Below are 27,465 nucleotides of genomic sequence, written 5' to 3' on the forward strand. Positions count from 1 at the left end.
GAAAGTAAATTGCGAGAGAAATTCCAGCTATATTTACCTTCCAATTTCGTCTAAAAAAACCCTGCAATCGCGCAGATGAAAACACTTGCAGTAGACTCTGGAACGAGGAAATTTACCAAACACATTGAAAAACCACATAAAATCCAGAGAGCGTATTTACATTCTGAATTTAAAGTGAAATTGAACCAGCGTCTCGGAACAGAGAAAGCGGAGCGAATTTACACACTTCATAAAGATCTCTTAATAAATGGAGAGAAATGCTAACCGATGGAAGCACAACCTCCATTCAGTGGAGTGTCAAAATTACACAAGCACTTCCTTTCACACCCTTCCAAGGACAAAAACTACTGTAAAACGCGGAAGGTAGACATTCAAACACGTGAGCGTAAGCCGTTCCTTTTATTTAACGCGACTCGTTTATGCCGCGCATGTACAGCGGACTTTGGCATGGGCTTGCAGCGGATGGAAGGGTTAGGTTGGTTAAGCTACGAGTTTGGGAGCTCTTTTTTGGGGGGGGGGAGGAACAGCTACTGTTTTTAACGGGCTTCACCTCATTGCAATTTTGAAACGGATTGATCTGTTGCAAGGCTCCAATCCGCAACGATATTTACTTTGGAATATTTCCAAGAGCACTTTCAGTGTCGAATAAATAAGCGTAAAGAATCACGTTGTAAGTCACAAGGTTCATTTTTTCAGTCAGTGTTTAACTTTGGTACCTCCCATTCCCGGAAAAAAAATGCGGATCTGAATCTGCTGCGTCTCGGGGAGAAAAATGCACCTTAATAGAACGACTGAAAAAGAAGGGAAGTGACTATTGAGGGTGGAGCTGCTTATTTCCCACCTCTTGCAGGAGGGTGGGAGTCGTGTGAAGGGACGAAGGCTGGCACCATTGTAGTATTTTTTTATTATTGTTTTCTGTTTCATGTGTGCTGAGGAGTCCTAAAGATTTAGCGCCTGTCTCTGGCCTCGGCGGGATACGGTGAGCACATATTCTCCTTAAGTTCTCCAGAAACCTTTCTAACGATCCACATATGACTGTCCTGCCCCTTGAAACCATACTGCACTGTTTTCTCTCCACCCGCCCCTTCACCGATTTATCTTCCGCTTCTTTGCTTTCGTTTTTATTTTCTTCCACTTTTTTACCCTTTCTGTCTGTCTTTCTGTTTTTCTGAAACCTTTTGCTGGGCCGTTATGAGGATTCAAAAACACTTTATTTCTCTCTGACTTCATGCCCCACTTCTTTTAGATGAGTGATTTTTAATACCCGTTGTTTTGCAGCAAAGTAATTTGACATTTAACACCATTATGCTAACCAGAAAAATGCCCCGTTGGGAGAACAAGAGAACTTGAGTGAATTTCCTATTTGCTTGGAAGCAACCAATGAGGGTGATGTTCCTTGTGAAGCAAATTCATTAATTTGTACTCTTTTCAGATTGCATAGCAGAATGAGAAGGCAAAGTTAGGTCCAAGATGGCAATCGATCGGCTACTGTTTTTAGCAATATTTCTCAGACATGAACAAGAACTCATATTAAAGCATAAGCTTTGCAGCTTATGGATCCTAGAATGCTGTGCATATATAATTCTCACGATTAATTTATAATTAGGTCTGTTGTGCAAAACCTAAACATTGGCTTAATGGAAAAAAACTTAGCAATACATTATGTAAAAACAACTTTGGTTCCTTGTTTGTTTTTTCCATCCTATCATTGGTAGGCACAGTTCTTTGTCAGCTGCCCCCTTCTGCCCTTTCTTCAGCAATTTGATGGAATCAGTAGTTGAAGCTTTTTACAATATTATTGTCTGCTAATATTTTGAAGATATCATATATGTTAAAGGTACAAAACAGTATTTTGTTTCGAGCTCTTATTAAATATGCAGTCTGACTTTCTAAACCGTTTTGAAAAATGTGAGCTGTGTTTCAGTGTATACAATAGCTGTTTTATTTTAAATATAAAACTGAGTTGTTTCAAGTGTAGTTACAAATGATAAACAGAATCAATTATTTACTGTGCTTTATAAAATATTTATAGAAGACTAATTCAAAGACAAATTATCTACTTAGCTAAGTTTTTATTGTTGTGAGCTGCTCAGAGTTGTTTAAGATGGAAGGCCATGAAAAACTTTATTCAGATTTTTGCATTTGAGCTAGAAAAAAATTGTTGGAGCCATGCTTACCTCCAAGTTTTCTTCTCCTATAATAGCAGTTTCCCATTTTTTTAAATGCAGGCAGAATGTTATCCCATTCAGAAGATTTTTTTCTAAAAATTTGGAGAAATTTTTAAAGTATTACGTGCATTACAATACCCCTTTTCTTTCTTTTTTCATTCTCTTATCAACCTTGCTTCTGCAACGTATGGTGTTAATTAAGTAACCAATCTTCATAGAGCAAATTTGAGTATCTTGACAATTGCTGGGAATCTTTATCCTTAGCAAATGCTACAAATTGTCTTAGTACTCCTGATACTTAGCCCTGCTGGAATTTTTGGGAGTGATCCTTAGATCTGTCTTTCTCTTCTGTCAGGTAAATGTCATGCCCACTTAAGTTCCACCCAAGAATTTTTTTTCCAAAAGCTGGGTCCCTGTCTTCTAACTGTTGAAAGAAGTAGAGTCTTAAAAACAACAATACTTAGATCACAATCTACATAGTATTTTTTTTAAAGCATAATGATAAAAGAACCTTTTCTGGAAAACTCAACTCTCCTCACTCCTCAACTTTGAATCTCTGGGTGTGGGCATCTTCAAGTCCATGTTGACTCTTGAGAACTACAGCTTTCTTAATAAGATTTGGGAAGTGATTTTCGATTCCTTTTTAAGAGTGTGTGACAGGCCCAAGGTCACTCAGCTGGTTTTATGTCCTTAACGCAGAACTAGAATTCATGGTCTCCTTATTTCTATGCTAATGCCGTAACTACAATGCCAGATTGGATCTCTTTTTCCCCATTAATGTATAAAAAATCTGAGACTAGTCTTAAGACTGGAAATGAATACTCACTTTTTAAAAAGGTCAAAATGATTCAAGTGTTTCTTCATTTCTTTTCAAGGTATTGAAAGTTCTCATTGATACAACCAATGTTCAACCCAGAAAGCCACTGGATAACTTTGGGTCTGGCACTTTCCCTCAGCGCAACCTACCTCACAGGGTTGATGTGGGAAAAATAGGAGGGAACACTATATTTCCTGCCTTGAGCCCCTGTATAAACGACAAGATATAAATCTATTCAATTAATTACATGAAAAACAATGGCGTACTTAGTAAACAGTTCTCAATTTTTCAAGTGTTCCTGCTCTTGAAATGAATATTTATTTGAACTTAAAACGTGTGTGCCACTCACAGGACTGAATTAGATGAACTAATTGCATCAATTTTACTATTCTACAGATTGATAAACTTGGGGAGGATATTGCTTATGTATTAATAAAATTTCACAGTTAGCTGAGCTTAAGACCATAAAGCAGTAGCATTATAGGCAATTCAACATCACATACCTGGATGCAATGAATTCCTGGAATGCGGGGAAGCTTTAGAAGGGAAAGGTATTTATGTAGAAATCACTGGTTTTAAATATGCTTTTCAAGATTGTCTGAGTCTTAAACTCAGGAGTGAAGTGTTGCTTTATAATCAAAAGTCCTTTTTGTGCTCTGATTTGTTAATGCTGCTTGTTTGCACCAGAGAGTCAGTGTTTATGTACAATGGATAAAGCCGTCTTGTGGGTCAAGAACCTGTTTACCAGAAAGGAGACAGAAGAAAGCAAATCGATTATACAGAAAAATTCATATGCTGAGAATGAAGCATCCCGTTATGCCAGCATTAATGGAGCAGATGCTTCTGAAGTGTCTTGTGTTCCTTGTGGTAATCACACCAATCGAGGTTTTGTCACTTGTCCTACTTGCCAAGGCACTGGAAGAATCCCCAGAGGTAAGTATTTTCAAGACTTGTTTTGCAGCAGTGACCTGGCCTTGTTGATCTACATTCAGAGCCAAACCAGGCCCCCTCCTGTTTTCTGTATTGTTTAACCAAGAGATTCATTAACTGGGCTTAGTTGTACTAGTCTATAGAGCTGCCTTGGCCTGATTAAAATTGCTACAGACAGACAGGCAATTCTCATGTAGCTTTGCAATGAAAATAGCCAGACCCATACATCATGTTTTGCACATAGGGAAGCTTTTATTAAATTGACAGATTCCAGCAGTTCTGGCAGTTTTGAATTTTCCTAAAGATTTGCTTTTCCAGACTATTCCTTCATTTTTCTCTCTTCTATTGTCCTCTTTCTAGAGCAGGAGCAACAGTTAGTGGCCCTCATTCCATATGGAGATCAGCGGCTGAAGCCTAGACGGACGTAAGCACAATCTTTTTCTGCTAAACTAATTTCTCCTAATTTTCTTCCTCTGCTTCATCCTAGTGGAGTTATTATCCCCATTTGTTAAGCACTGCTATCAGAGATTGCTGTGTATGTTGAGGTGGAAGGAAATTCTGCTATCACTAACTGCCTGTGATCTGTTTTGGCAGGAAGCTGTATGTATTTCTCACAGTAGCCATTTGCCTGCTGACAACTTGCCTCATGATGTACTTCCTGTTCCCACGTTCAATTGCGGTGGTCCCCTCAGGCCTCAATGCCTCCACCATCTCTTTTGACAATTCTACTTCCAGCATCATCCTAAATATGACTGTAAGTTCAAGGAACAGAGTGACAGAAGAGTGAGTTGGAGAGAGACATAGGCCAAATTCATCTTATGAATCTTTTTTAAAATTCATCTGAGATTGAATATAATTTGTGTGCTGGCTATAGGAAGCAGAGAGATAATATTGCAGGGCCACAAGCCGAAAAACATGTCAGTTCCGATCTGGAAGCTTCTCTTTTGTCCAGTTTCTATAACATGTAGTTGCTCATTTTTCAAGAAAGCTTGGTGAATAGGGTGTTGGGTAGAATAGTTGTTGGGATAAACTTTGCTCCCAAATTAAATCTTAAATCTTTTAAAACAAAAGAATAGATAACTAAATGAGATTAAAAGGAATAAAGTTTAGTCAGTCTCTTTTTATCATAAGTTTCATCTTCAAAATATTGTCACTGGTTAACACATTATGGTTTGATCTTCTCTAGGAGAAGATTTTAAAACTAGAATGAAATAAATGACCTAGTGCAATGTCTGAATCCAGCATATATGATCCAAGAATTACACATGATACACTAACTTTTTTTTTTTTTAAAAAAGGGACTTGTGTGGCTCTTGATGGTACCATTCTAGAAGATCTATTTCAAGGCACAATAAAATAAATACCTGGTTAATAACACATCAAGGATTTGTTTCCTACTCAGAAAGGCTAGGGCAGGAGTCTGCAACCTTAAATACTCAAAGAGCCGTTTGGACCTATTTCCCACAGAAAAGAAAATACCGGGAGCCACAAAACCTGGATGGGCGTGGCCAACTCAATGTCACTCACTTCCACCAGTCACATGACCACCACCCCAGCTATGCCTACCCAGCCGGTCATTAGGGCAGAGAACCAGTTGTTAAAAAACACCGGGAACCAGAAAATCTTTTTGACATATCTCTCTCTCCCTCCCTCCCCCCTCTCTCTGTATCTCTCTCTGTCTCTCCCCCTCTCTCTGTATCTCTCTGTCTCTGTCCTGGCCGCTTCTCCATCCCCCACTGTCGCCCTTACCTTCTCAGGCCAGGCGAGGGGTGACTGGGAGGGGAGGGCGAAGGGCGGGGCTAGCCAATGGTGGGATCACCTGACAGGGAGCCACAACAGAGGGCCCAAAGAGCCCCATGCGGCTCTGGAGCCCCAGGTTGCTGACCCCTGGGCTAGGGCATGAACAAGGACCTTAATATTTGTTGAACTCTTAGATCATTGCTAACAAATCTTCTGACAAAAGGAAAATCTAAACATTTGCTCATAATCAAAACGGGGGGGTGGAACCCTTCAGTGTTAACAAGCAGTAATTCAATTTATTTTTTTCAGCAGTACTTTTCTAACAAGTACTTAAACAGCAGTACTTTTCTAAAAAGTAAATATTTTGAGTATTCCATATATGGAGTCTAAGATAATGTTCCAGAATGCCTAGACATGTATTCATTCATTGAAAATGCCTCAGGGTTGACAGCCAATTTAATTTTTATCACCAAGATGATGCTCTTCAGATATTGCAGACTATGGCACCCATCAACCTAGGCTAGCATAACCTGTTGATTAGGTATAGAAAACTGTAGCCTAAAACATCTGAAGAGCTTTTAAATTGCCTGTACCTGATGAAAATACCAGAATCAGAATTTTTTTAGGAAAGAAAAAATCAGCTCATTAAATTCATATTTTTCTTTTGGGAAAGAAGAAAGAAATTGATCTTAATTATTTTTATATATGGAATAAAATATAGTACATATCATCTGTTATATTGGCAGATCAATCTTACTAAGTATTTTCAATTATCAATGTCATATTCTTTGTTCAATATGTTAAGTTGTGCAATAAGTATACAATATATACTCTCTCCTTGTTTAGCAACCACAATCCATTCTTTAAATCAGAAGCAAAATGGTCACTAAGTGAATATGTGACAGAAAAAGGGTGGGAGAGAGAAGGTGGGGGTGCTGGAGAGAAAGAGAGAGAGAGAGATGGAGGAGCTGTGAAGATCAATGGTTGCTGTTCTTTCATGCAGCAAAGCCAGCATTACTCTAGCACTTGGTCATAATGCACACATTGGTTGGGGGAGGATTATAAATCCAAGGGAATACCAGAGCAAGTATGCAAAGATGAAATTGCAGTTCCCATAAAGCTTTCTTTCCTCCCTCCATCTCTCATTGTCATAACCTCTGCATAGACTCGTATCATCAGCACAACTTTTACAGCAGCTTAGCAGCATACTACACCCAAACATAAAAATGTATGTTGCAGACATTCAAAGCAGCATTATGCTACCAAGAAATAAGCACAATATTATTTCATGTGTAGAAATGCTGCATGCAAATGAATGTGCTGAAGAACATGGGAAGGACCAAGCAAATAGTCTTCTATAAGCCTTCATCTCACGGACAAGATGAAATTGATCAAAAGGAAGCTGTTCTTAATTTTGTTTGGTTAATGTTGCTCTGTACCTAAAAGAAGCGGGGAATGCACAAGTTTTTATAAAATCACCTGCCAACATCCACAGCTTGGAATACTGTCACATATTGTGGCATACACCAAATATAAAACATGTTAATTCCATGTTCTGAATAGAGTCTTGTATGCTAGTAGAGCTGGCTCCTACAGTTTTTAAAAAGATAGAGCTAAATTTAGTGAATAATATACATAGAAAAACCTTCATCCAGGACCAACTTGCTACTTGTCCAGATCACTGTCACACAATCATTGTCTTCTTTCCTTTTGCGTTCAACCACTCATCCCCATAAGAGTAAATGGCCATCTACTATAGAGATGCTGTACTGTTTAAGACAGGAACCACTGCACTTGCACGTCAGATAAGATTTCAAAAAGGTGCTTGTATGATCTTTGGAAGAGATCTGCAGATGTGGACTCTGTTTAAGCACCTGTGCAATTTTGAATTAAATCTGAAACTTGGCACAGACCTGAAAACCATACAATGTTTCTTCATGTTTTGTATTATATCTTAAAAAGTAGTAGCAACAGAGGCAGAGTAGGAGTCTCTTAAGGGCAAAAGTTCAGCCCTTTTATGAATGCAGACAGTGTACCAATTTACCACTTTTTCCTGACCATCTATCCTCCTTCTCTTTAGAACATATTAAATGTGACAAACAACAATTTTTATCCTGTGTATGTGGCTCAGCTTGGCATTGAAGTCTTGCATAAAACGGTAGTGATTGGGAAAAAAACTGTGATGACTCAGTTGGATATCAGGCCTTTGCAGAGTGCCCAGGTGAGGACTTGAAGGGTTTTACTAATTTGTCTGAACACAAACATGAATACACTTTGCAGTAACTTTCTCTTTCTGATATATTTTTAGATCCTTTACAGTGTCTCTAGTACAATCATGGATACCAACACTTAGTAAGTATATCTCTAAGAAATGATCCTGGAGTTAGCTGATTCATTTTAAAATAATGGTATCAAAAGGGAAATTTTGTTTTGACAATTACATATCTAGCTTTTAAATCAATTAGTTAATAGATTTGTATGTTGCAGAACTAATGGAGATGCTTTTAAAATATTTGAAGGAAGAAGTTCTTTTTCTCTTTTAGATTTATTTCAAAGGAGAAAAGACCTAATTCTAGAAGATCATCCATAATACTAATTTTCCCTGATTAATTTTGGCAATACAGAATTGATTATCCCCACTGCAGTAATTTAACATAACCAACAGAATTTCAGATGAATTTGAAATCCAACTGTATTTTAAAAATACATAATTTGACTAAAAATTACTGTTATAACATTCTGACATAATGCCAAATCCATGCTTAGTAAACAAAATAATAATCCTTAGCTGCAACAAAATCAACTGTTAAGACAGATATACCTGGAGTTCTCCAGAATCTATAGTTGTGTTCCTCCTCATCCCCAGCATGGCAGCATTAAGCTACTTGACTCCTATGTATAAATTGGCTGGAAATCATGCCATCATTAAAAAAAAATCTTTTCACATTTTAATCCCTTCTTCCTCTTTGTTCACCTTGATGGATTTATATTTTCTTACTGAAGCATTGGTCCCAATTGCGGGATTACCTCACTTCGTTTCTTGCCCCTATTGCTAGAAAAACAGGCACATCACTTTTTTTCCTTTTGGTGGGTGTTTAAGGACATATGGATTTCATTTCATTGAAGTGATACATTTCACTTCAACTCTTGTACAGTACTTGAACTTCAGTTCTTGTGCCTTCATGGGTCCAGTAAGGAAACAAACATGGTTTTATCATTATTCTTAATACTTGAACTAAAAGGAAAAACTCCTGTCCATTTCACCCGATAAAAGGTAAGAGAACTCCACTATTTCAGTGCCATCAATGAGCTTGTAAGAACTCATGCAAGCATCACCAATTCACATTTATTTCCGTCCCTTGGGATATAAGAGGAAACTAGCAAACTCTAGTCAAGTTCACATGGTTAAAAAAAAGGTTCACCTTTAAACATTCCATCTGTGAATTGTTTAAAAATGCCTAGCTTTTCACATTTCCACTGGTAAACTTGTCTGTGAATATGTTTATGGGTGTCTATACACACATACACAGACTAAAAAGTCCAGCCTTTCACCATTCCATAGTCCAGCAACCCAGCATGAAATGGTGGCTAAGGTTTGGTTGAGGATGATATGTATTCCTGCTCTTAAGAGATATTAATGATCTATCCTTGCCGTAAGGCAACCTGGTTGTGCAGATCAATCCTTAAGGATTTTTCTGGTTATTTTCCCCAAGATACTTTCATTTATGGGTGCTAGGGCTTGAACATACAAATTTCTGGGTGCCATTGACCAAAAACTTTCCACTAATATGGAATAGACACACTTCATCTGTAAAATCTAGAGAAACTAGTCTAATTCAATACACACCATAAAGGAGTACTAAAATAAAAAATTAATTAAAGTATGATTTTGCATGTGCCACATAACAACTCTGAATTTCCCCTTCATTATTTCAGCAAAATTTGCACATGGATCAAAATAAAGGTTCACAATGTTCTTCTGCATATACAGTAAGTTTGATTCTTTTGTTCTCCCCTTATGATAGCTAACTCTTGGTCCAGTAGTTGTATCTTTTAACCTAAAATCGTAATGGTTGGATGGTTGGTTTAGCCTGTAGGCCGAATATTTCATCCTGCTCAAATGAGGAGCATACTTTTAATCAAGAGATTAATCTTTATTAATTTATTTTTATTAATTTATTAATTTAATCTATTAATTAAAAAAAGATTGTTTAATCATTTCATCATATCACTAATGAATGTAATTAATGTAGTTTCTATTGTGCTCCTAGGAATTATATCCCTTCTTTTTAAAAACCATATATTGGTTCTCTCAATAACGACTAATAAGCTTCCAGATCTGTTGTTAATTTTACATTCTTTGACTGTCCCTTACCTTCCAAAATATACCATTGAGAATAAAGTCTGGGATATAAATTATTGGTAGAAGTGACAAGGAGGTATCGTATTTGTAAACATTTTATTATTACCAAATTCCTATTTTTCTCTTCCACCAGAGGTACATTGACTTGTTCCTATCTCTCTCATTCGGAGCAACTCTCCTTTGAAAAGTATCAATATGTGGATTGCAGAGACGGTGTCCTACTGTCTTGATTCTCAAGTCTCTCATGGTTACAGTAGAGTCCTGGAGGAACTTCTTTTGGCTGTGTCTTCAGTCCCCTTCAGTGAAATTGCAGTAGCATGATTTTCATGCCTCTGGGGATTTGTAGTGTGGGAAGAAACTGAAGTTTTGGTTCTTTATTGCCAGTTCTACAAAACAGGAAGATGGCTATGGTACCACATTCCTTTTAAGATAGCATATAATGATGCTAATGGACTAGCAATATTCTAAAAAACCAGCAGAATGGCACCTAAGTGCAGAAAATGGAATGCAAGAAGAACATGCTAACATGAGACAGTTATGCTTCATATTGGAATTTGAATGGGCTTAGGCTGCATGGATCACCAAGTGGCTGCTGAATTTGCCAATACCATTTATTTCTTTTGGAGGTTACTGCCTGGAACTGGGATCTGTAAACACAATGAAACTTACTACTATAGACTTTATGGAGGGCTGGGAACTGATCTGATGAGTTCTCCTTTTCCCAGAACTATCTTCTCCCATACCGATGTAGGAGGAGGAAAATCTGAACTTTTTGAAGGAGGCATTACCACTGAATTAAGGTTGTACTTCTCTCATTAGATTTTCCCCTGTTCATTAATTCAACTCTTTTATAAGTAGGAAAAAGAAAAGGCTTTTGAAGCCAAAATAATTCCTCTGTTCAAATGCTGCTTTTCTAAATCTATTTCTACTATAGTCTTATTTTCTTGGTTTTTTTTCTTAAATTTTATTAACTTTTAAAAGCATAGAATACAAAAAAGCAAAGAAAACATTAAAATATTTACTCCTATTGGAGCTAAGAGATGAATAAAATCCTGAAGATATTTTCTCTTGGACCAGTATGACAGTTCACATACAAAAAATGATCTGTAAAAAATGATTATGCCTTGATAGAACTGCTGGCCTTTAAAATTAGGTAGGTTTGAAGCAAATTGTGCAATGCTGCCTGGTAATAATATATGGTAGGAGTAAGAAAAACTGGTCATTGGAAAAGGCAGTTATTTACCCATCTTTTAAAAAAGATACTTGTACAATACTTCCTAAATTCTTTCAAGTTTGGTTTCATTTGATATTCAGACTATTTAGTACTGCAGTATAAAGTAAATATCAGATAGGTTGAAAAAGAAGTGTTTTATTGGGATCTAATGAATCTTTCCTGACTGCACTTCTCTTTTTATTATTATTATAGCTAATAGATTAGAGACCAATAGTAGTTTACTTTCTTGTTCAGGATGATCTGATTTCCTCTTCATTCTTTTTCTGAATAAAGCTATTTTGCTACAAATAATCATGAGACAAATAAGACAATATGTACTTGGACTCCTTCCTTTTAGCTTCTCTGAAATTGGAATTGATAACGGGCAAATTAAAAACCATTGACCAAGACTATGAGGTGAGTGCTTAGTACTTTTTAAAAAAAATATTAAGCACTAATCCCATGGCCTCAGTCAACCAGACACAATAAAGTGGGCAGAAGAGAGTTTGCAAAAAAGAAGCCATTACAAAATACGTTCATCTGGATTTCTTGGTGAAAGCCAAGAAATAGCGAAGGATTTTTCTGGATAACACAGCCTGCTTCTGTTTTTAATTTCTGTTCTGAAATTTCTGTTTTAGTTTCATGAGAAATTTCAGAATAGCAATGTCTCAGCAGTGCTAAAGGGCCTAGCATGACAATTTAAATCTGTCCTTCCAGATTCTTTCCCAGTCTTTTTCAAACCTGTTCCCCAAAACAGATAACAGGCAAGTTTGGGCAGTGTCTAGAAGTTTCAGGCAGAAAAGTGGGGAGATGTCATAGCAAAGTTTCACACAAAGGCAGGCACTGTGTATCTGTGACTCCAGAGAACTTTTATTAGAAGAATTCCCGAAAGATTAATCTTCACTGTACGCTCTGGCAGACTTTTCAGCTCAGACATGTGGCATTTTGTCCTGCAGCAGTTACAGAACAACATTTCTCCATGCAGTTTTCAGCTGTATTGTTGTTACCACTGTTGTATGTAGTCTAAAGACTAGAAGAGAAAATATAGCCCATTAATCCCTAATCTAACACTGCACCCCATCCTATCCAAACCCATACGTTATAGTTAGAACATGTTGGAAGAACAAATATGAAGATGGAAAAGGAATGCCAGTCAGAGGAACAAAAAGACAATGGGCCATAGAAACACTAAGAACCAAGCCACAGAGAACGCCAGAAGCCTTATAGAAAAGAACAAAGGAGATAAAGGAGAACAGTGTTTCACAACTAGTTGCATTAATATCCTAAGGTTTCAATGCAGAAAAATCCATTGAGCTTTACAGCATTACCTACCTGGTGGCACAGTAGATAAAATGTAGTATTCCCCACAGCTTGGAGTTCAGTCCTGACGGGGCTCAAACCTTCTATCCTTCTGAGGTTGGTAAAATGAGGATCCAGATTGTTTGTGGCAATATGTTGTCATTATAAATGGCCCAGAGAGTGCTGTAAAGTTTATGCTATTGCTGTTGCTATAGCTATTGCTATTTGTGTGGTCAAATTGACTTTGGCAACAACATGCCTTTTGTTCCCATTACCTTGACTTCTCAAGGCTTCAAGGTGCATTTAAAACTTCAGCCAGGGTTCTGCTATGAAATGGGTCAGGAAGGTTGTGGGCACTATTTTAGAAAGAAAAATCCCAAAGCAGATGGACAGCAAGGAAGCAGACATGTTCCCTTTATATGAGAAATAAAGGGTCATAAAGCTGAATATCTAGGTTGTCCAATAGCACTTTTTAAAAAAATTGCAGCATTCCTAAACTAGACTGAAATGGGCCCCATTTCAGATCTGGGGATAAATAGGTCTCCAGCAGCAGATTTTCCACGCAGGGAAGAAAAACCCATCCTTTACCTCTGTCGTCTTACCGTATATCTTTTGAGTAGTTTACCGCTTTGACTTGGAACATGCTCTGTCTGGCATAGGCAACGATCCTGTATGATCTCTGCAAATAAGGAGTGAATTTATTCAAGTGGTACAGGCAGTTTCATAGATCATTCTATGATTACTTCTTTCATATATAGGTAACCACATTGCAAATATAGTAATGATAATTGGAGGTGCAGGTAGGAGTGGGGAAAGTTTATCTAAAGCCCAGAGAATGTAATTTTAGGCAGATTTAATTTGTAGCATCTCTCTGAGAAAAGAGTCTAGTCATTATCTAAGCAGAATTGTTTTATGGAACTCTGCCATCCTTTTTACTTTACCTATCCGTTGCATGATGATGTTATAAGAGGGTTCCTTTCACATCTTGTAAGGTCAGCACAAACTATTTGAACATATTTATCAGAACCAGTTTTGTGTAGTGGTTAAGGTATAGAAACCAAGAGATTGTGACTTCGAGTCTTGCCTTAGGCATGACGAGAGCTGGGTAACCTTGGGCCAGTCACTTCCTCTCAGACTTAGCAAGGTGACAAACCACTTTCAAAAATGTTGCCAAGAAAACTGCATGGACTAGTCCAGGCAGTTGCCAAGAATGAAGACTGACTTGAAGGCACAAACAACAAATCAGTGCATAGTGGACCAGCATCATCTTTCAGTATCCAAAAAATAAAGTTCTCTTTCTGAAAAAGATGTGTGATGTACTTGGTAAAGCTGTTCACATGGCAACTTATCTAAGGTTTTATCTAATTAACTAAATTTCCTGTACTCCATTACATGACCTCATACTGGATTCACTAAACATGATACGTTAAAATATTGTATTGTGTAAACTTAAATAGCAGGATTATTTGTTATATTTAACTGAGCTCTGTGAACGAAGCCTGACTTTTCACTTTGCTGATGGGAAATAAGTTAAGTCAATCTTGCTCTCATAATTTTGAATTAAAATACTAATTTTTGTGTTACCAATATAAAATATACAAGGTAGAACTAAAATGGTAATTCCAATTGTTTTGAAATATGACTTCTATAATCCCTGTTTGTCTGGGGTTTCTGGGAATGCTAGTCCAGATCATCTGGAGAACAATATTTAAGAGTTTATTTTGCAATGCTTAATTGAAGAAGTAGAGAAGGTACCTCATTAGAAGTTTTAAATTACAATTCTACCACTTTTTGATGTCGGCACTGCTGGCACTTCTCCAGCAGGAGCTGGAATCCACAACATCCAGAAGCACTATATTACTTAAACCAGATGCACAGGTATCTCACTGTTGTATTTGGGTTAATCAAACACTTCCTTTCCTGCAATGTGTCAATGTTCAGGCTGTTGGTATAAATCTCACAGAGTGACTGATTCATAATATAATAAAACCATATAATATGGCCCCTTGTTTTGGAAAAAGTTGCTGGCTAACCTGCTGCCTTTGAAAATTTTATGCAGAAGCCTCCAGTGAAAGTGGTTGATACGATTTACAAACAATTCACAGTCTCTATGGAAATTAATTTAGCTTTTATGTAAGAAATTCATTTGTTATTATCTTAAAGAGCTATCAAAGTAACAATTTTGAATAGCCTCTTATAACTTGGAGAAGTAGCTCATAGAGGGCAACTCACACGCTTCAAATGTAGCTATTTTCTATATTGCCCCATACAAATGAAACGGGTACAAATGTTAACCAACTAGCTTTCTAACTTTTAGCTTCTTTTAAAGCTTCTACTAAAATCAACTTATTACCATATTCTAAAAATTATTATTTTGTTTTTCCACTAGTCCTACACTATACTAAAAATGTATTTTACTGGTGGAACAGATTCTATAGCAATTTGACCTGTTATTTAGCATTACCTCAGACTTTGTAACTATTACTGTACAATTCAGCTCATTTATTTTATTGAGGTAAATTCTTAAAAAAAAATAAGTGGGAAGATTTTCTCTTGTGAAACTTTCTTGGGATGTGGATTAAATCAATTATAGATAATCTGACTTAAATTGTCAATACTAGCATACTGTGCTGAAAAATATAATAATGCAACTCATTCAGTCCCATCGGGATGATACAATGCATAATTGGAAAACTATATTTTGAATGTCACCATCACAAGTTTTCAACATTCCAAAACTACCTCTAGCCCAAAAAAATTGCCTATCTTTACTGTATACTGAAAATCTATTCCAGCCTTCCCCATTCTCCAGATGGAGTGGGATAGAACCAGGGGTGGGTTCTACTTACCTTTACTACCGGTTCAGGCCGTATGCACAGAAGCATTCTGATGACGTTGGGGTCGGTGGCGGAGCCTCCCACCGGTTTTACTACTGGTTCTATAGGGCCGGTCCGAACCGGAGGCAACCCACCACTGGATAGAACCCATATCATCCCAAACAAGCATACCATCAATTATCTTTGTTGGGGAGGATGGGTGTTATTGTCTACCATATCTACAACTCCATGGCAGTTCAAAACATTCTTTAAATTCCTTGGGTATTATTTTCTGAAGGAAAGAGTAAGCACTTTCTTTTGTATTTATCTGAAAAACAATCTCTTCTCTTCTGTGACATATTTTAAATCCTTTACCTTTTTGCGGCAAATTCTGAGGCGTCATGTTGGGGCACAAAAGGACAGTGGAATTTTGGGTACTCTCCTTTGAAACTTGTTGCTGACTTTCTTCTGAGATTCTGTTCTCCTATGTCCATCCCAAAAATAAAAAAACCCCACATGCATGAGAATTGAGAAATTGCATTTCTTAGCAAATGTCTGTTCAAATTCAGATAATGAAATCTTAACAGCAGCCTTCCTGGTGCTTAGGAAGGAATTGCCCACAGGGAGTTGCTAATCAAAAATATTAGAATGACAATTTTGATTACCTATTTGTGGTTGCTCTCTTAAAACTTTTTGGCCCCTTGCCCAGGTCTGCCAAGCTCCATGTCCTATCTGATTCCTTTAATTTAAAAATGAAAATCTGGGATGCTGTAAATAAAACATCTCACATAGAATGGGGTAATGGAGAGCATTATGAAGAGAGCGGAGAGGTAGATAAGATAGTGAACAACCTCAATCAATAAGTGACATTTCTAAAGTTGGTTATGAGAGCTATTTATGAAGATACAATCAATCCCACAGGTTAATAATGCTACTCAAATGATCAAATCCAAATGTAACTAATTATTTTTTTTAAAGTTGCCCATTTTTTGATAAGGTTGCTTTATATTGAAATGGTACACACCTCCTAGCCTGCCTTTTGGCTCCTCCAACCTTTCCCATCTCTTGGAAGCCTTCTGTTCCCATTTTCTCACACCTCTGTTGTTCTGTTGCTGGTTAATTTAATCTATATTTTTCTTTCCCCCCCCCCTTTATTTTTATAGATAGTTTTAGAAGAACAGATACCATTTTTTCTGAAATTATTCTGTTTTCTGTATCCCATGCATTTCACTATTCTTCCTTTCTCTGGTCCTAATTTCTTTACCATATGGTAACAGTAACAGAGTTGGAAGGTACCTTGGAGGTCATCTAGTCCAACCCACTGCTGACGCAGACCTGTACTAGAGATTTGAAAAGGAAAGTGCCAACCTTTTTGATTGACAAGCTCAGTGTCTTAGCCACTGAGCTACCTAGTCAGGCTCTGGTTTCTGATTATGTTTTTCTTTAGTGCTTGGCACCCAACTTTTCTTTAAGCCCCTCTACCTTCAGGTTAAACATCCGGTGCTTTCCCAGCCCACATCCAAAAATGCCAGGAAAACAAAATGCCAGATCTGCTAATAAGCAAAGCACATTTACTTTGCTTTGCTTTTCTAGGGTTTGTCACATCCCTAGAATCACAAGATAAGTCACTAAAAACCCTTTCCACACCAATGCAGCCAGGAACAAATACTAGTGTAGGTCAGAAGACAAGCTGACCCAAGTCTTTCCCTACTTACACCTAACCAAGATGCAAATATATCCCACCAACATTTTTTTCTGCCGCATTCCCAGGATGTTGTCTTAGTTTCATCCATTGCCTCAGTCATCTGTATAACTACTAAAGTATTTCTATATTGTTAAGGTATATAAAATTAGTCAGGCTTTCTCACTAATTTAGTAATGATGGTGACAGAAAACAAAGCAATAGAGGTAGAAGGAATCTGCAGGGAGTTACAAATGTCAGGCTGGTTTTCTTTCATGCCACCCAAAGAGAGGTAGAAAACACCAACTCAAGCACAGTTCTCTGGGAGGTGGGGGAAGGTCTAGTGAGCAAGTCTCATCAGTCAAAACAGTTTATGCAGATTTTGTCCTTTTTTTAAAAAAAAGTCTACTTTATGACAGCATAAATGACAGAAAAAATAGGGAAGCTGTTCTTTTCTGGAACTCTTTTAGTCAAGAGGATTACAAAATGCAGTAAAAGCCTGGACCAGAAATACCAACTCTTAAGGCAAGGCAATTTCCATGGAGGCCCTCTTGCTTAGGTTTGTTCCGCTTTAAAGATAAAGAAATGTATTATGATGCATCACCTATCTTAGCGCCTTCCAGAACTTATCCTACAAACTTCGGGAGTTTGAAGATCACCACGTTTAAAAACAGACAAGGCCTCCAATGACCAGGAAGTTATTCGGCCCCTCCATTTTACTCGAGTCCACCTAATCATCCTGGCCGCCGCCCCAACCCCCACCCCGGCGGTAAGTGCCCCTTTATCTGTGCAGGACTTTTCCCCACTCCGACCACCTGCATCAGCCGCAGCCGGTGCTCCATTATTATCTGCCTACGGCGCGCTTCCCAGTGGTAGGCAGCCATTCTGCAACGTGCTAGTCTGAGGCTTGGCGAGAAGAAACCACAGCCTTGGTTGCAGTGACAGAGGTCCGGCAGGTGAAAACTCACAATGCTCTGATGCCGGGCAACTCAAGAGACGCCAGCCGCTCCTTCCTGCACGTAGCACAATTGGCCACCAGAGAGCAGTGAAAACCAAGAGTCCGGTTTTTCTTGTACTTTTAAAGCTGGGAGGGAAGCGGAGAGGAGCATTATGGAAACAATGGAAATTTTAAAAGTCCCGATCAAGTTCGAGGAGCGAGCTAGCGGTTTTCGGCAAGGCAAGCTCCCCTTCCGAAGGTTCCGCTTTGTAAGTCTTTACTGTGGAGTTAACAAGAGTTGCGCACAGTGTGGCATTACTGCCAGTTCAAAGCACGGGTCTAGTAAGGACCTTTAAATTTTCGTCTCACTTTGCTGGGGAAAGAAGTAGTGACTACGGTTGCTCAGGAGAGTAAGGTATTACGCTAAGCACATGGACACTGGATCATGATTCTGATCGGTTGAAGGAGGCTTGCGAGCCTCTTTCCCAATGGCGGTGAGAGTTATTATGGAAGTCTTGAGTGCCTCCGATGACGATTCGTTGCGAAGTAGAAAAGTGCAGATCTTCGTTTATGAACTACTTCATACAAAAACAGCCCCGTAGACTCTTCTAGTGTAGCGTTTATACCAACCCAACCCAACCCATTAGGCTGTAAGCCGTGGTTTACGGCTGAACGTTTGCGAACACAAGGCAGGCGGCCAGCAACTCGGAATTCCTTTGAATAGCTGGTCCCCAAATTTCGGATTTGGGAGAGCGATTTCCCAGGGAGGAAGCCGCTTGCTTCTATTCTGGAGTGTTGTTTCCACCCTGATTTTCATGCCTTTCACAAGCGAATCGGGACTGCTCCAGGACGACTTTTCACTTTGAAGTAAAACGGGCAGTGAATTATAATAATAAACTATACGACTGATTGGGGGGATCAATTTTGCACACCTGCCCGGGGACACGCTGTGGCTTTATTTTGCTCTTTCACATAACCCCGGGTTAAGGTACAGATTTGAGAACTAAAAGTAAATTACGCCGCAAGGATGCGCTCAACCCTCGCATCTCTCTCAAACAAGCCCTGGACCGAGCGGAGTGGAGCGGGAACTCTCGCGAGCCTTTAGTTGGCCCTCTCCTGCTCGCGCCTCCAGCACGGTTCCGCCCCTTTGCAGCATCCACGCTCCAGGCAGGCGCTGACTGGTGCCGAAGAAGCCCCGCCTTCTGTTCCTCGCGACCGCAGCTTCTCCTTCAGTAGCTGGCGGTTGGGCGCGTGAGGAGTTTCTACAGTGCCGGCTGGGTTTTTGCTGACTGCGGGTGTTCAGTTGTCGGCTTGGATCCCCGATGGAGGTAAAGTTCTCGTTAGGCAGATCTGAGTTTGGTCTGTATCTCGGCGTGTCTTTTCATTACTAAATTAATCTGATGTTAGAAATCAAAAGAGTGTTGTAAATTAAAAACTCAACGGAATGTATGAGGAGTTGTTTCCCTCTCTCCGGGGATTGATTACGAACCACGCTTCCACTCGCTAGGTGGTTGTTACCTAAATCCAGGGCGATGACTCTAAGGCGGGCATCTTTTCTACTGTTCAGATTCTCTAAAAGAAATGGGCAGCTGAGAGATAAAGGATCTGGATCGCTTGCGCCTTCTCTCGTCGCCTACCTGCCTGTTAGAAGCTGCTCCGTGCGATTTGCGACCAGGTCTCTTTAAAGTAGTTTATAATTAAAGCAACAAAAAGACACCCCCACCTCTTTTTTTAATTGTAGGAAGAAAGCAAAAAATAAAAAGCTCCAGGGAGTAACTTTGTGTGCGGGCTCCTTCTCTGATGCATTTATGGGCTGAAAGTTTGCCGGTCCACGTTTTTAAATTGTAGTCTTAATTTTAAAAAGGCTACTGTCGTAGCTTGCAGTTGACAGGACTAGGTTTGAAGCCTACAGTCTGTCTGCTTTCTAGCTTGCTTTTGGGTGCAAACCTTGCTCTTTCTTTGTATAGTTAGTGAGGGAGTCCAAGGGAGTAGATTTTAGCTGAGAGGCATATAACATACATATCTAAATTTTGATTATAATGTCCCAGTCCAGCTGGATTTAGGAAAGAAGGGAAAATTTATTCTTCTGATTATATATAAATATCCTTTCCTCCTATATATAAGTGTCCCTGATTCCTCTTAAGAGCAATAATGCAGTGGCTATCATATTAGAAAGCATGATACAGCCTTGTTTTATAGTAAATTTTGTGCATGTTTGTAATCAATAGTTTGAAGGTTGACTGGAAAATTCTTCTTGACAAAAATAGATTCCTGTTTTCAGGTTATGAGTTAACCAAAATTGGGGAGGGGATATTACTTAATTCTGGCTGATCATTATCTATCTTTTGGCCTTTATGTGGATTGGAGACATTGTTTGTACTTTAGAATAATAAAGCAAAAATACTTTCTGGTACCCTAATTACATTTTACTACATACACTAAAGCCTGTTTGGATTAAATTAAATCCATGAAATTTTATATAGTAGTAACATTTTTCATAAGTCCCATTCCATTTGATCAGAATGGATTTAACCTCCATTTGTTAGAATTTAAGGTACAAGAACACATTTTGTTTGTGGAAAAATTGTATGTATATATTTTGAATAAATGGGAAAAATCTTATAATGCAAAAAATAAAGATTAATCATGTTAGCCATAGACATTCTAAATTTTGTTTTAGGCTAATAATTTTTTAGGCCAACTCAAAGAAAAGGTAGAAGCTTTGGAGATCAGAAGATTCATGTGGATTGTAAAGAAGGATCTTACTTTAGGAATAGTCTTGACCAAGAATTTTCAACAGAATCTGTGGAATCTCAGCATCTTCTTTTTGTTGCAAAGGAATGCCACAATAGCTATTCTGTAGGTGGCTTCTTTATTATATGTCAGGTCAATGTAAAGTTTGGCTTATGGTATTTGAGAGTTCTGTTAATTTAGATTTATTTTGGTTATCTGATGAATATCCTCATACATGATACATGCCCTGAAGAAAAACTACCTCAGTTTTATTCTTAATATCCAAAATAATGGACCTTGCATATATGATAAACACTAGGATGATGAAGATTAAAATTATATCTTTAGACATGATCCATACATAGCTAGCTCAATACAAATACTGTATGCTTTCATGGGTTTAAATTAAGTATTAACTCTAACTCTTCTTATTGTCACAATTTCTTAGCTGCCTGAGCAGTGATCATCTATTGGTGCTTTTCAAGATTCAGTATCAATTCAATGATTATGGGGAATCAGTTGGCACCTGTGCCTCCTTTCCTGCCTCACTTGCAGGCTCTCCATGTGGTCGTAGTTGGATTAGATGCAGCTGGCAAAACATCTCTGCTTTACCGTCTGAAGTTTCAGGAGTTTATCAAGAGTGCACCTACTAAGGGCTTCAACATGGAGAAGATCCGGGTGCCACTGGGAACCTCTCGCATCATCACTTTCCAAGTATGGGATGTGGGTGGCCAGGAAAAATTGCGTCCTCTCTGGAAATCGTACATGCGCCGAACAGATGGGGTTGTTTTTGTAGTGGACTCAGCAGAGGTTGAACGTTTGGAAGAGGCTCGAGTTGAATTGCACAGAATTGCCCACTCTTCGGACAATCAGGGAATCCCTGTGCTTGTGCTGGCCAATAAACAGGATGTGGCCCACGCACTCTCTGTAGCTGAGGTAGAGAAGCACCTTGGCTTACCTGAACTGTACACTTCAACGTTGAGCCACATCCAAGGTTGCAGTGCCATTAGTGGACTAGGCCTCCAGCCAGCCCTGGAAAAACTGTATGAAATGATTCTCAAACGCAAAAAACTCCTTCGCAATGGTAAGAAGAAATGCTGAGAAACAATGTTTCCACCTGGACAAAAGTTAGTAATCATTACAAGCATGATTCATGGCAACTAATGAACCAAGTCTTCAGTTTCTTCCTTGGTGGTTTTTAATTATTGGACTAATGAGTTGTTGAATATCTAAACATTTATCACGTCTGCTTTCCTGTTACCCTAAAGAGAATGAGCATTTGTCCAGACTGGGAAGGAAGAAACTTTTTTCAAAGTAGTGGGTTGTGCTCTATGAGTTCAGCAATCCTTTCATACTTAATTTTACCTTTAAAAATATCTTCTTGGGCTCTTTTCAAAGACTTTTGTTTTTTACAGAAAGCATAACTTAAATTATTAAACAGATTGTTTGTGGATTTAGGTAAAGCATTTTTCTCATCTTCAATATATTAGTCAGGCAACTGGAGTGTGGAGGGGCTACTAGCTTCTCTGGGAAAAAGCAAGCATCAGATGGTATTTTCTGGAAGGACCAGTAGCATTTCACCTACAGCAAAGCCCTGCTTGGACCTCAAGGCACTATAGATATCATCACTTACTTTTCTCAGCATTTGCGGATTACATGAACAAGAAGAATGAGGAAAAGGCAGCTGCAACTGTTTATATTTTCTTGAATTGTTCACTTGTTCTAATTATGGCAGTCTTTATTTGTTTTTTAAAAAATGAAACAGCCAACTCCTACATCTCCTTAAGAGCAGAGTATTCCTTATTCCCAGGTAGACTAAAGCTTTGGCATAGTTCATTTTAGAAATAAAATATTGGATATAGCTTTGCCTGAGAGTATGAATTGGCTTTGAATATTATGTTTGGAGAGAAAGGTAAAGAGACAGAATGGTTCATATAATGAGAGGACCATGAGTAGCTGTAAAATTGCAGGTGTTTCTTTTCTGATAATACTTCCCACTTCCAAGTACAACTACCAGAAGACTAGATTTGGCACTTGGCTTATACTTTGACAAGAGTTTGAATTGAGGTAGAACTTCCAAATGAATTTTTCAATGCCTAAGTTCCTCTTACACAGTAAAGAGTAATTTAAAAAAGCAAAGATTGTTACAGGAATAAAATGCAACTGCATATGATTAATAAATTCTTTTCAGTGTGATTTTATGCTGTGAGTTTTTTGAAAACTTTTTCCATTTATCTTTACATTTCCTTTGCTTCAGTATACAAAATTGAACATAAGTATAATGTTTTTCTAAGCACATGATCATTCCAGTCAGGCAACTCATATCTAGGCTGAAGGGCAAAGGGAGCAACGTCCTTGGATACAGTTGTGCTCCCAGTAGTTTTAGCTTCCATCAGTCAGATCAAGTAAAATTTTATATGATCAGTTTTGAAACCAAAAGAAATGTACCATCTAGTAGATTGATGCAATTCTACTAATGCAATTGGTAGAAACATCACTTTCCAGATGCATTTTGCAAAAACATTTAGGTTTATAGTGAAGATAACATTAATTCATAATTTAGATTAAGTGTTTTTATATTATCAAAAATAAGAGTTGTTTTGCTGATGGATAAACAGTTATGCTTATTCATTTTAAATTGGGCATATCTTGTACATTTTTTTGCAGTCTGCAGTGGCAGTTTAACCACTGGCTCCAATTCTCTCCTTCAATCAAATTCTTGCTGGATAGTTATTTGGCTTCAGCTGAAATTATTGCTTAGTTTATAGCAGGTTTTTTTTAAGTTGATACCCTCCCAAATAGCATAACATCCTTGTAGGGTAGAAATTATACCTTTTTTTTTAGCTTTAACATATCAAAGATGGCATTAACTTGGAAATGGTTACTGAGTGGGAGAAATCTTTCAATAAACATCTTTTTCAAATACTCCCATTACATTCCTCCTGGAATGAAGCTCGCAAGGACTCCTGAATGTATATTTTAAAATACTTAATTCTGTCCAAAATTATATATACCTTTTCCATTTGCTTCAAAAGGCTTCATTTGTGGACATGAGAACGGAACAGTGCAGGAAAAGACTTCTCTTTCCAAAGAATTTTAAAATGCTAGAAATGACCTGTTGAGATGGATTTTCAAAATGAGATGCCCTTATATACACCTAACTTGAAGTTTAAAAAAACATTAAGAAGGCTACTGATATATTCATTTAAAAATTAGTAATTTGACCCTTCGTTCCAGCTCTGTAAGAAAAAGCAATTGTGATTTATACAACGGTGAAGTGATAGCTACTTGGTTTTCTTTTTTGATATATGTATTCCTTTTTCCTTACTGAAGGACTGCAACGTGGCATTATTAAAACAGGTTCTAAAGTCTAAGAAAGCTCCAGTTCAAATAAAGCCCTTTGTGTTAGTGATTCCCTCACTTTTCCAATTTAGCATCCTGAAACCATTTTGGGATATAGCTTGCATCTCTCAACCACTGAGCTAATGCCATGTATAAAGATGGGAGTAATAGTACAGTACTTCACTTCTTGAGGGTATGATTCAAGAAACTGCTACACCTGCCTTTCTGATACTGCACCACACCAAAAGCTAAGAAGTGGTTTCGGGTTTGTAATTTAAGGACGGCCCAAAGCATCTCTTGTTCACAGTTCTGTTTGACTTTTAACCAAAAGGAATTTTTGTGTAGGTTTTGCCTAGAGAGCATATTCTATGGAAATGAGAGGTAATTTATGAAGAATAATGCTTCAGGAGGAGGAAGAATGTACCCAGCACTTTTTAAAAAAGAATTCTCAAATTTTCAAAACTGAGTGCCTGAAAGATCTGCTGTCAAATAGTCAAGAGCTTGGTTCTGAACTTGGTAGCATCCTCCAAGAGCATAGGTGCTTTCTCCTTGGGGCAAATATAGGAGAGAAAGTATATTTCAGATGATTGTTCAGACAGGCACTGCCTTGCAATGCTCAAATAAGGGGTGTGAGATGGGAAGCAGTAGCTGGATCATAAGAGAATTTAGGGCAATGAGTTTAACCCTGCTCCAGAACACTTATATAAGTGGTTTCCAAATCCAGCCTGCTCTGGCACCACTCCCAGGATTAGCCCTGTTGACTCATGATCCTCCTGTGCAGATGTTCAGTCTCTGGTATGCAATCGGTTCAATGCTAAAATGCTGCCTTTACATGCTTTGTAGTGCAGGTAGGGAGATGGATGTATCTTGGAAAACAGCCTTAAAATCTAAGACTGTCCATATAAGGAAACAAATAAATTGGGGTTTTTTTTAAGTGCCAAGCTATATTCATTAGTTAATCTCATCAGCCTCAGATTTCTTAAATTGCAGCTATTAGCTATTAATATCTAGCAGTTCACATTTCTGACTAAGTGTGAAGGGGTGTATTATTTTATTTATTTTTAAATAGATATGGGAGGCAAATAGTTATCTGGCTGTTACTCTGCAACTGGTAACATTCTGCATGAGTCTAGCATGCTCTGCTCTATACTTAAGTGACTTTTCAATCCTAGCATTATGGGCTTTGGTATAAAAAAACAAAACAAAACTGGTCTGTATATTTAATCCTGGTGAAAGGAAGCCCCAGGTAACTTCCACAGGGCAGAAGGAATGCTGAGTTCAGCTGTGTGGAGAAAAAATTAACTACAAAGTAGTTTCTTCTTAATTAATTTCTTAGGTCGGAACAATCCAAAAGCAACTACCTTCCATCTTCAACCTCCACCCACATCCATGTTGTCCTGCAGTAATGGAAAGGGGGCTGCAGGACAGCCTGTTTCATGAATGAAACTGCTTCTTCAGAATAGAAGAAGTAATATCTAACTAAAAGTGGAATTCTGTATGTAGAATGTACTAAGAAAAACTGAAGATGGAGGCATTGGTGAATTATTTTTCCTCCCTTTCTTATAAAAAAACTTCATGCCAAACCCAACAATATTCCATCACTGATTACAGAAAAGTATCATGTCAACGAGAAATCTGGGGTGGAATACTTCCTTCCATCTGCAAGTTTTCTTTTTGAAGGGAGGAACGTTCAATCATATTGGAGGCAATGCAGTCCAGATGGACGTTTTCATATTCGTGAAACATAGTGAACATATTAATAAAACCAGAAGTATAAGTTGTTTTTTGTTTTTTGTTTTGATTTATATGCTGCCCTTCTCCGGAGACTTAGGGCGGCTTACAATGTGCTCAGTTCCTTCCTTCCTTCCTTCCGTCGGGACCTGAAGACTTGGCTGTTCAAGCAAATAGGCTGACTCTGATTCCGGGTTTTATTATTTATTATTAATTAGTTATTTGGTTTAAAATGGAATTTTATTGTACATGTTTCTTACGCTGCCCTGAGTCCTTCGGGAGAATGGCGGCATATAAATACGTGTAATAAATAAATAAATAAATAAGTTGTGATATAATTTCATGACGGTTAAACCTGACTCAAATGCTGGAAAATCCAATATATCCAATAAATTTCTAAAATCCTATCTGTCATGCTCTGATCTTCAGTGAAAGTTCAAATAAAAGTGTTTAAAACTAAAGCCCTTTAAAAATGTTGTCTCATCAGTAATTTATTTATTTATTTATTTATTTATTATATTTCTATACCGCCTTTCTCCCGTAGGACTCAAGGCGGTGTACAGTCAAGAAAAATATAGACACACAAACATCATAAAATTGCTAATTAAAATTATTACTTAGTTTGGTCAATTAAATAAAACCCAGAATTAGATAACATTTAAAAAATCATTCACATGTTCATATGTTTAGCCCTGCCTGTTGGAACATCAGGGTCTTGAGGGCACGGCGGAAAGCACGGAGATCAGGGATATTCCGTATCTCCGGGGGCAGTTCATTCCAAAAGGTTGGAGCCCTCACAGAGAAGGCCCTCCCCCTGGAAGTCGCCAGTCGGCATGATTTGACTGACGGTACCCTGAGTAGTCCCTGTGAGAACGAACTGGTCGGTGGGAGGCTATTGGTGGCAAAAGACGGTCTCGTAGGTAGCTAGGTCCTAAGCCATGGAGCGCTTTAAAGGTGATAACTAACACCTTGAATTGCACCCGGAAGACCACCGGGAGCCAGTGCAGCTCGCGTAGGAGAGGTGTTACATGGGCGTAACGAGCTGCGCCCGTAATCACCCATGCGGCTACATTCTGGACCAGTTGGAGCCTCCAGGTGCTTTTCAAGGGGAGCCCCATGTAGAGAGCATTACAGTAGTCCATACGGGAGGTAACTAGGGCATGAGTGACCATGCGCAAGGCGTCCCAATCCAGAAAGGGACGCAACTGGTGGATCAGGCGAACCTGATAAAAGGCACCCCTGGCCACAGCTGTCAAATGATCTTCTAAAGATAGCCGTGAATCCAGGAGGACACCCAAGTTGCGGGCCCTCTCTCTCACAGCAAGGGCATCATTGGGGTGGTCTGGGGTGGAGATGTATAGTTGTGTGTCATCAGCATACTGATGAACACTCACCCCGAAACCATGGATGATCTCGCCTAGCGGTTTTACATAAATGTTGAACAGAAGGGGTGACAGGACTGACCCTTGCGGCACCCCACAAATAAGGTGCCTCAAGGTCAACCTCTGCCCCTCTGCCAACACAAACTGTGAACGGTCAGAGAGGAAGGAGGAGAACCACCGAAGCACGGTGCCCCCTATTCCTAACCCCTCCAGCCGGTGCAGTAAGATACCATGGTCGATGGTATCAAAAGCCACTGAGAGATCTAATAGGACCAGGATAGAGGAGCAACCTCTGTCCCGAGCCCTCCAGAGA

The 27,465-nt window shown here is 38.6% G+C and overlaps 2 protein-coding genes and 1 long non-coding RNA gene across 5 annotated transcripts; 2 read left to right on the plus strand and 1 right to left on the minus strand.

The window, feature by feature from the left end:
• The first annotated feature begins 349 nt into the window (after nucleotides 1-349).
• TMEM106A (transmembrane protein 106A) lies at nucleotides 350-11,555 on the plus strand. 2 transcript variants are annotated; one of them, XM_034416227.3, is made up of 8 exons: nucleotides 350-979; nucleotides 3,673-3,918; nucleotides 4,276-4,339; nucleotides 4,510-4,669; nucleotides 7,736-7,876; nucleotides 7,964-8,007; nucleotides 9,592-9,645; nucleotides 10,152-11,555. In XM_034416227.3, exons 2-8 carry the CDS (start codon nucleotides 3,693-3,695, stop codon nucleotides 10,246-10,248), a joined length of 786 nt encoding a protein of 261 aa, XP_034272118.1. In that variant the 5' UTR covers nucleotides 350-979; nucleotides 3,673-3,692; the 3' UTR covers nucleotides 10,249-11,555. The 2 variants fall into 2 exon arrangements, with proteins under 2 accessions (XP_034272118.1, XP_034272119.2); XM_034416228.3 differs by having other exon boundaries at nucleotides 722-979; nucleotides 4,281-4,339.
• Nucleotides 11,556-12,081: 526 nt separating this feature from the next.
• LOC148114129 (uncharacterized) lies at nucleotides 12,082-18,091 on the minus strand. 2 transcript variants are annotated; one of them, XR_015734214.1, is made up of 4 exons: nucleotides 17,996-18,091; nucleotides 15,722-15,830; nucleotides 13,133-13,209; nucleotides 12,082-12,261 (listed from the first exon to the last, which is right to left on the minus strand). It is a non-coding gene; the product is annotated as an uncharacterized LOC148114129 (long non-coding RNA). The 2 variants fall into 2 exon arrangements; XR_015734213.1 differs by lacking the exon at nucleotides 17,996-18,091 and adding an exon at nucleotides 17,843-17,984.
• Nucleotides 18,092-19,180: 1,089 nt separating this feature from the next.
• On the plus strand, nucleotides 19,181-22,893 carry ARL4D (ARF like GTPase 4D). Its single transcript, XM_034416229.3, has 2 exons — nucleotides 19,181-19,292; nucleotides 21,146-22,893. The coding sequence occupies exon 2, from the start codon at nucleotides 21,199-21,201 to the stop codon at nucleotides 21,796-21,798; it is 600 nt and encodes a 199-aa protein (XP_034272120.1). The 5' UTR covers nucleotides 19,181-19,292; nucleotides 21,146-21,198; the 3' UTR covers nucleotides 21,799-22,893.
• Nucleotides 22,894-27,465: the final 4,572 nt, after the last annotated feature.

The sequence above is a fragment of the Pantherophis guttatus genome, chromosome 4 (assembly GCF_059756535.1).
Source record: "Pantherophis guttatus breed Tessera chromosome 4, ASM5975653v1, whole genome shotgun sequence".
In the NCBI taxonomy this organism is placed as follows: Eukaryota; Metazoa; Chordata; class Lepidosauria; order Squamata; family Colubridae; genus Pantherophis; species Pantherophis guttatus.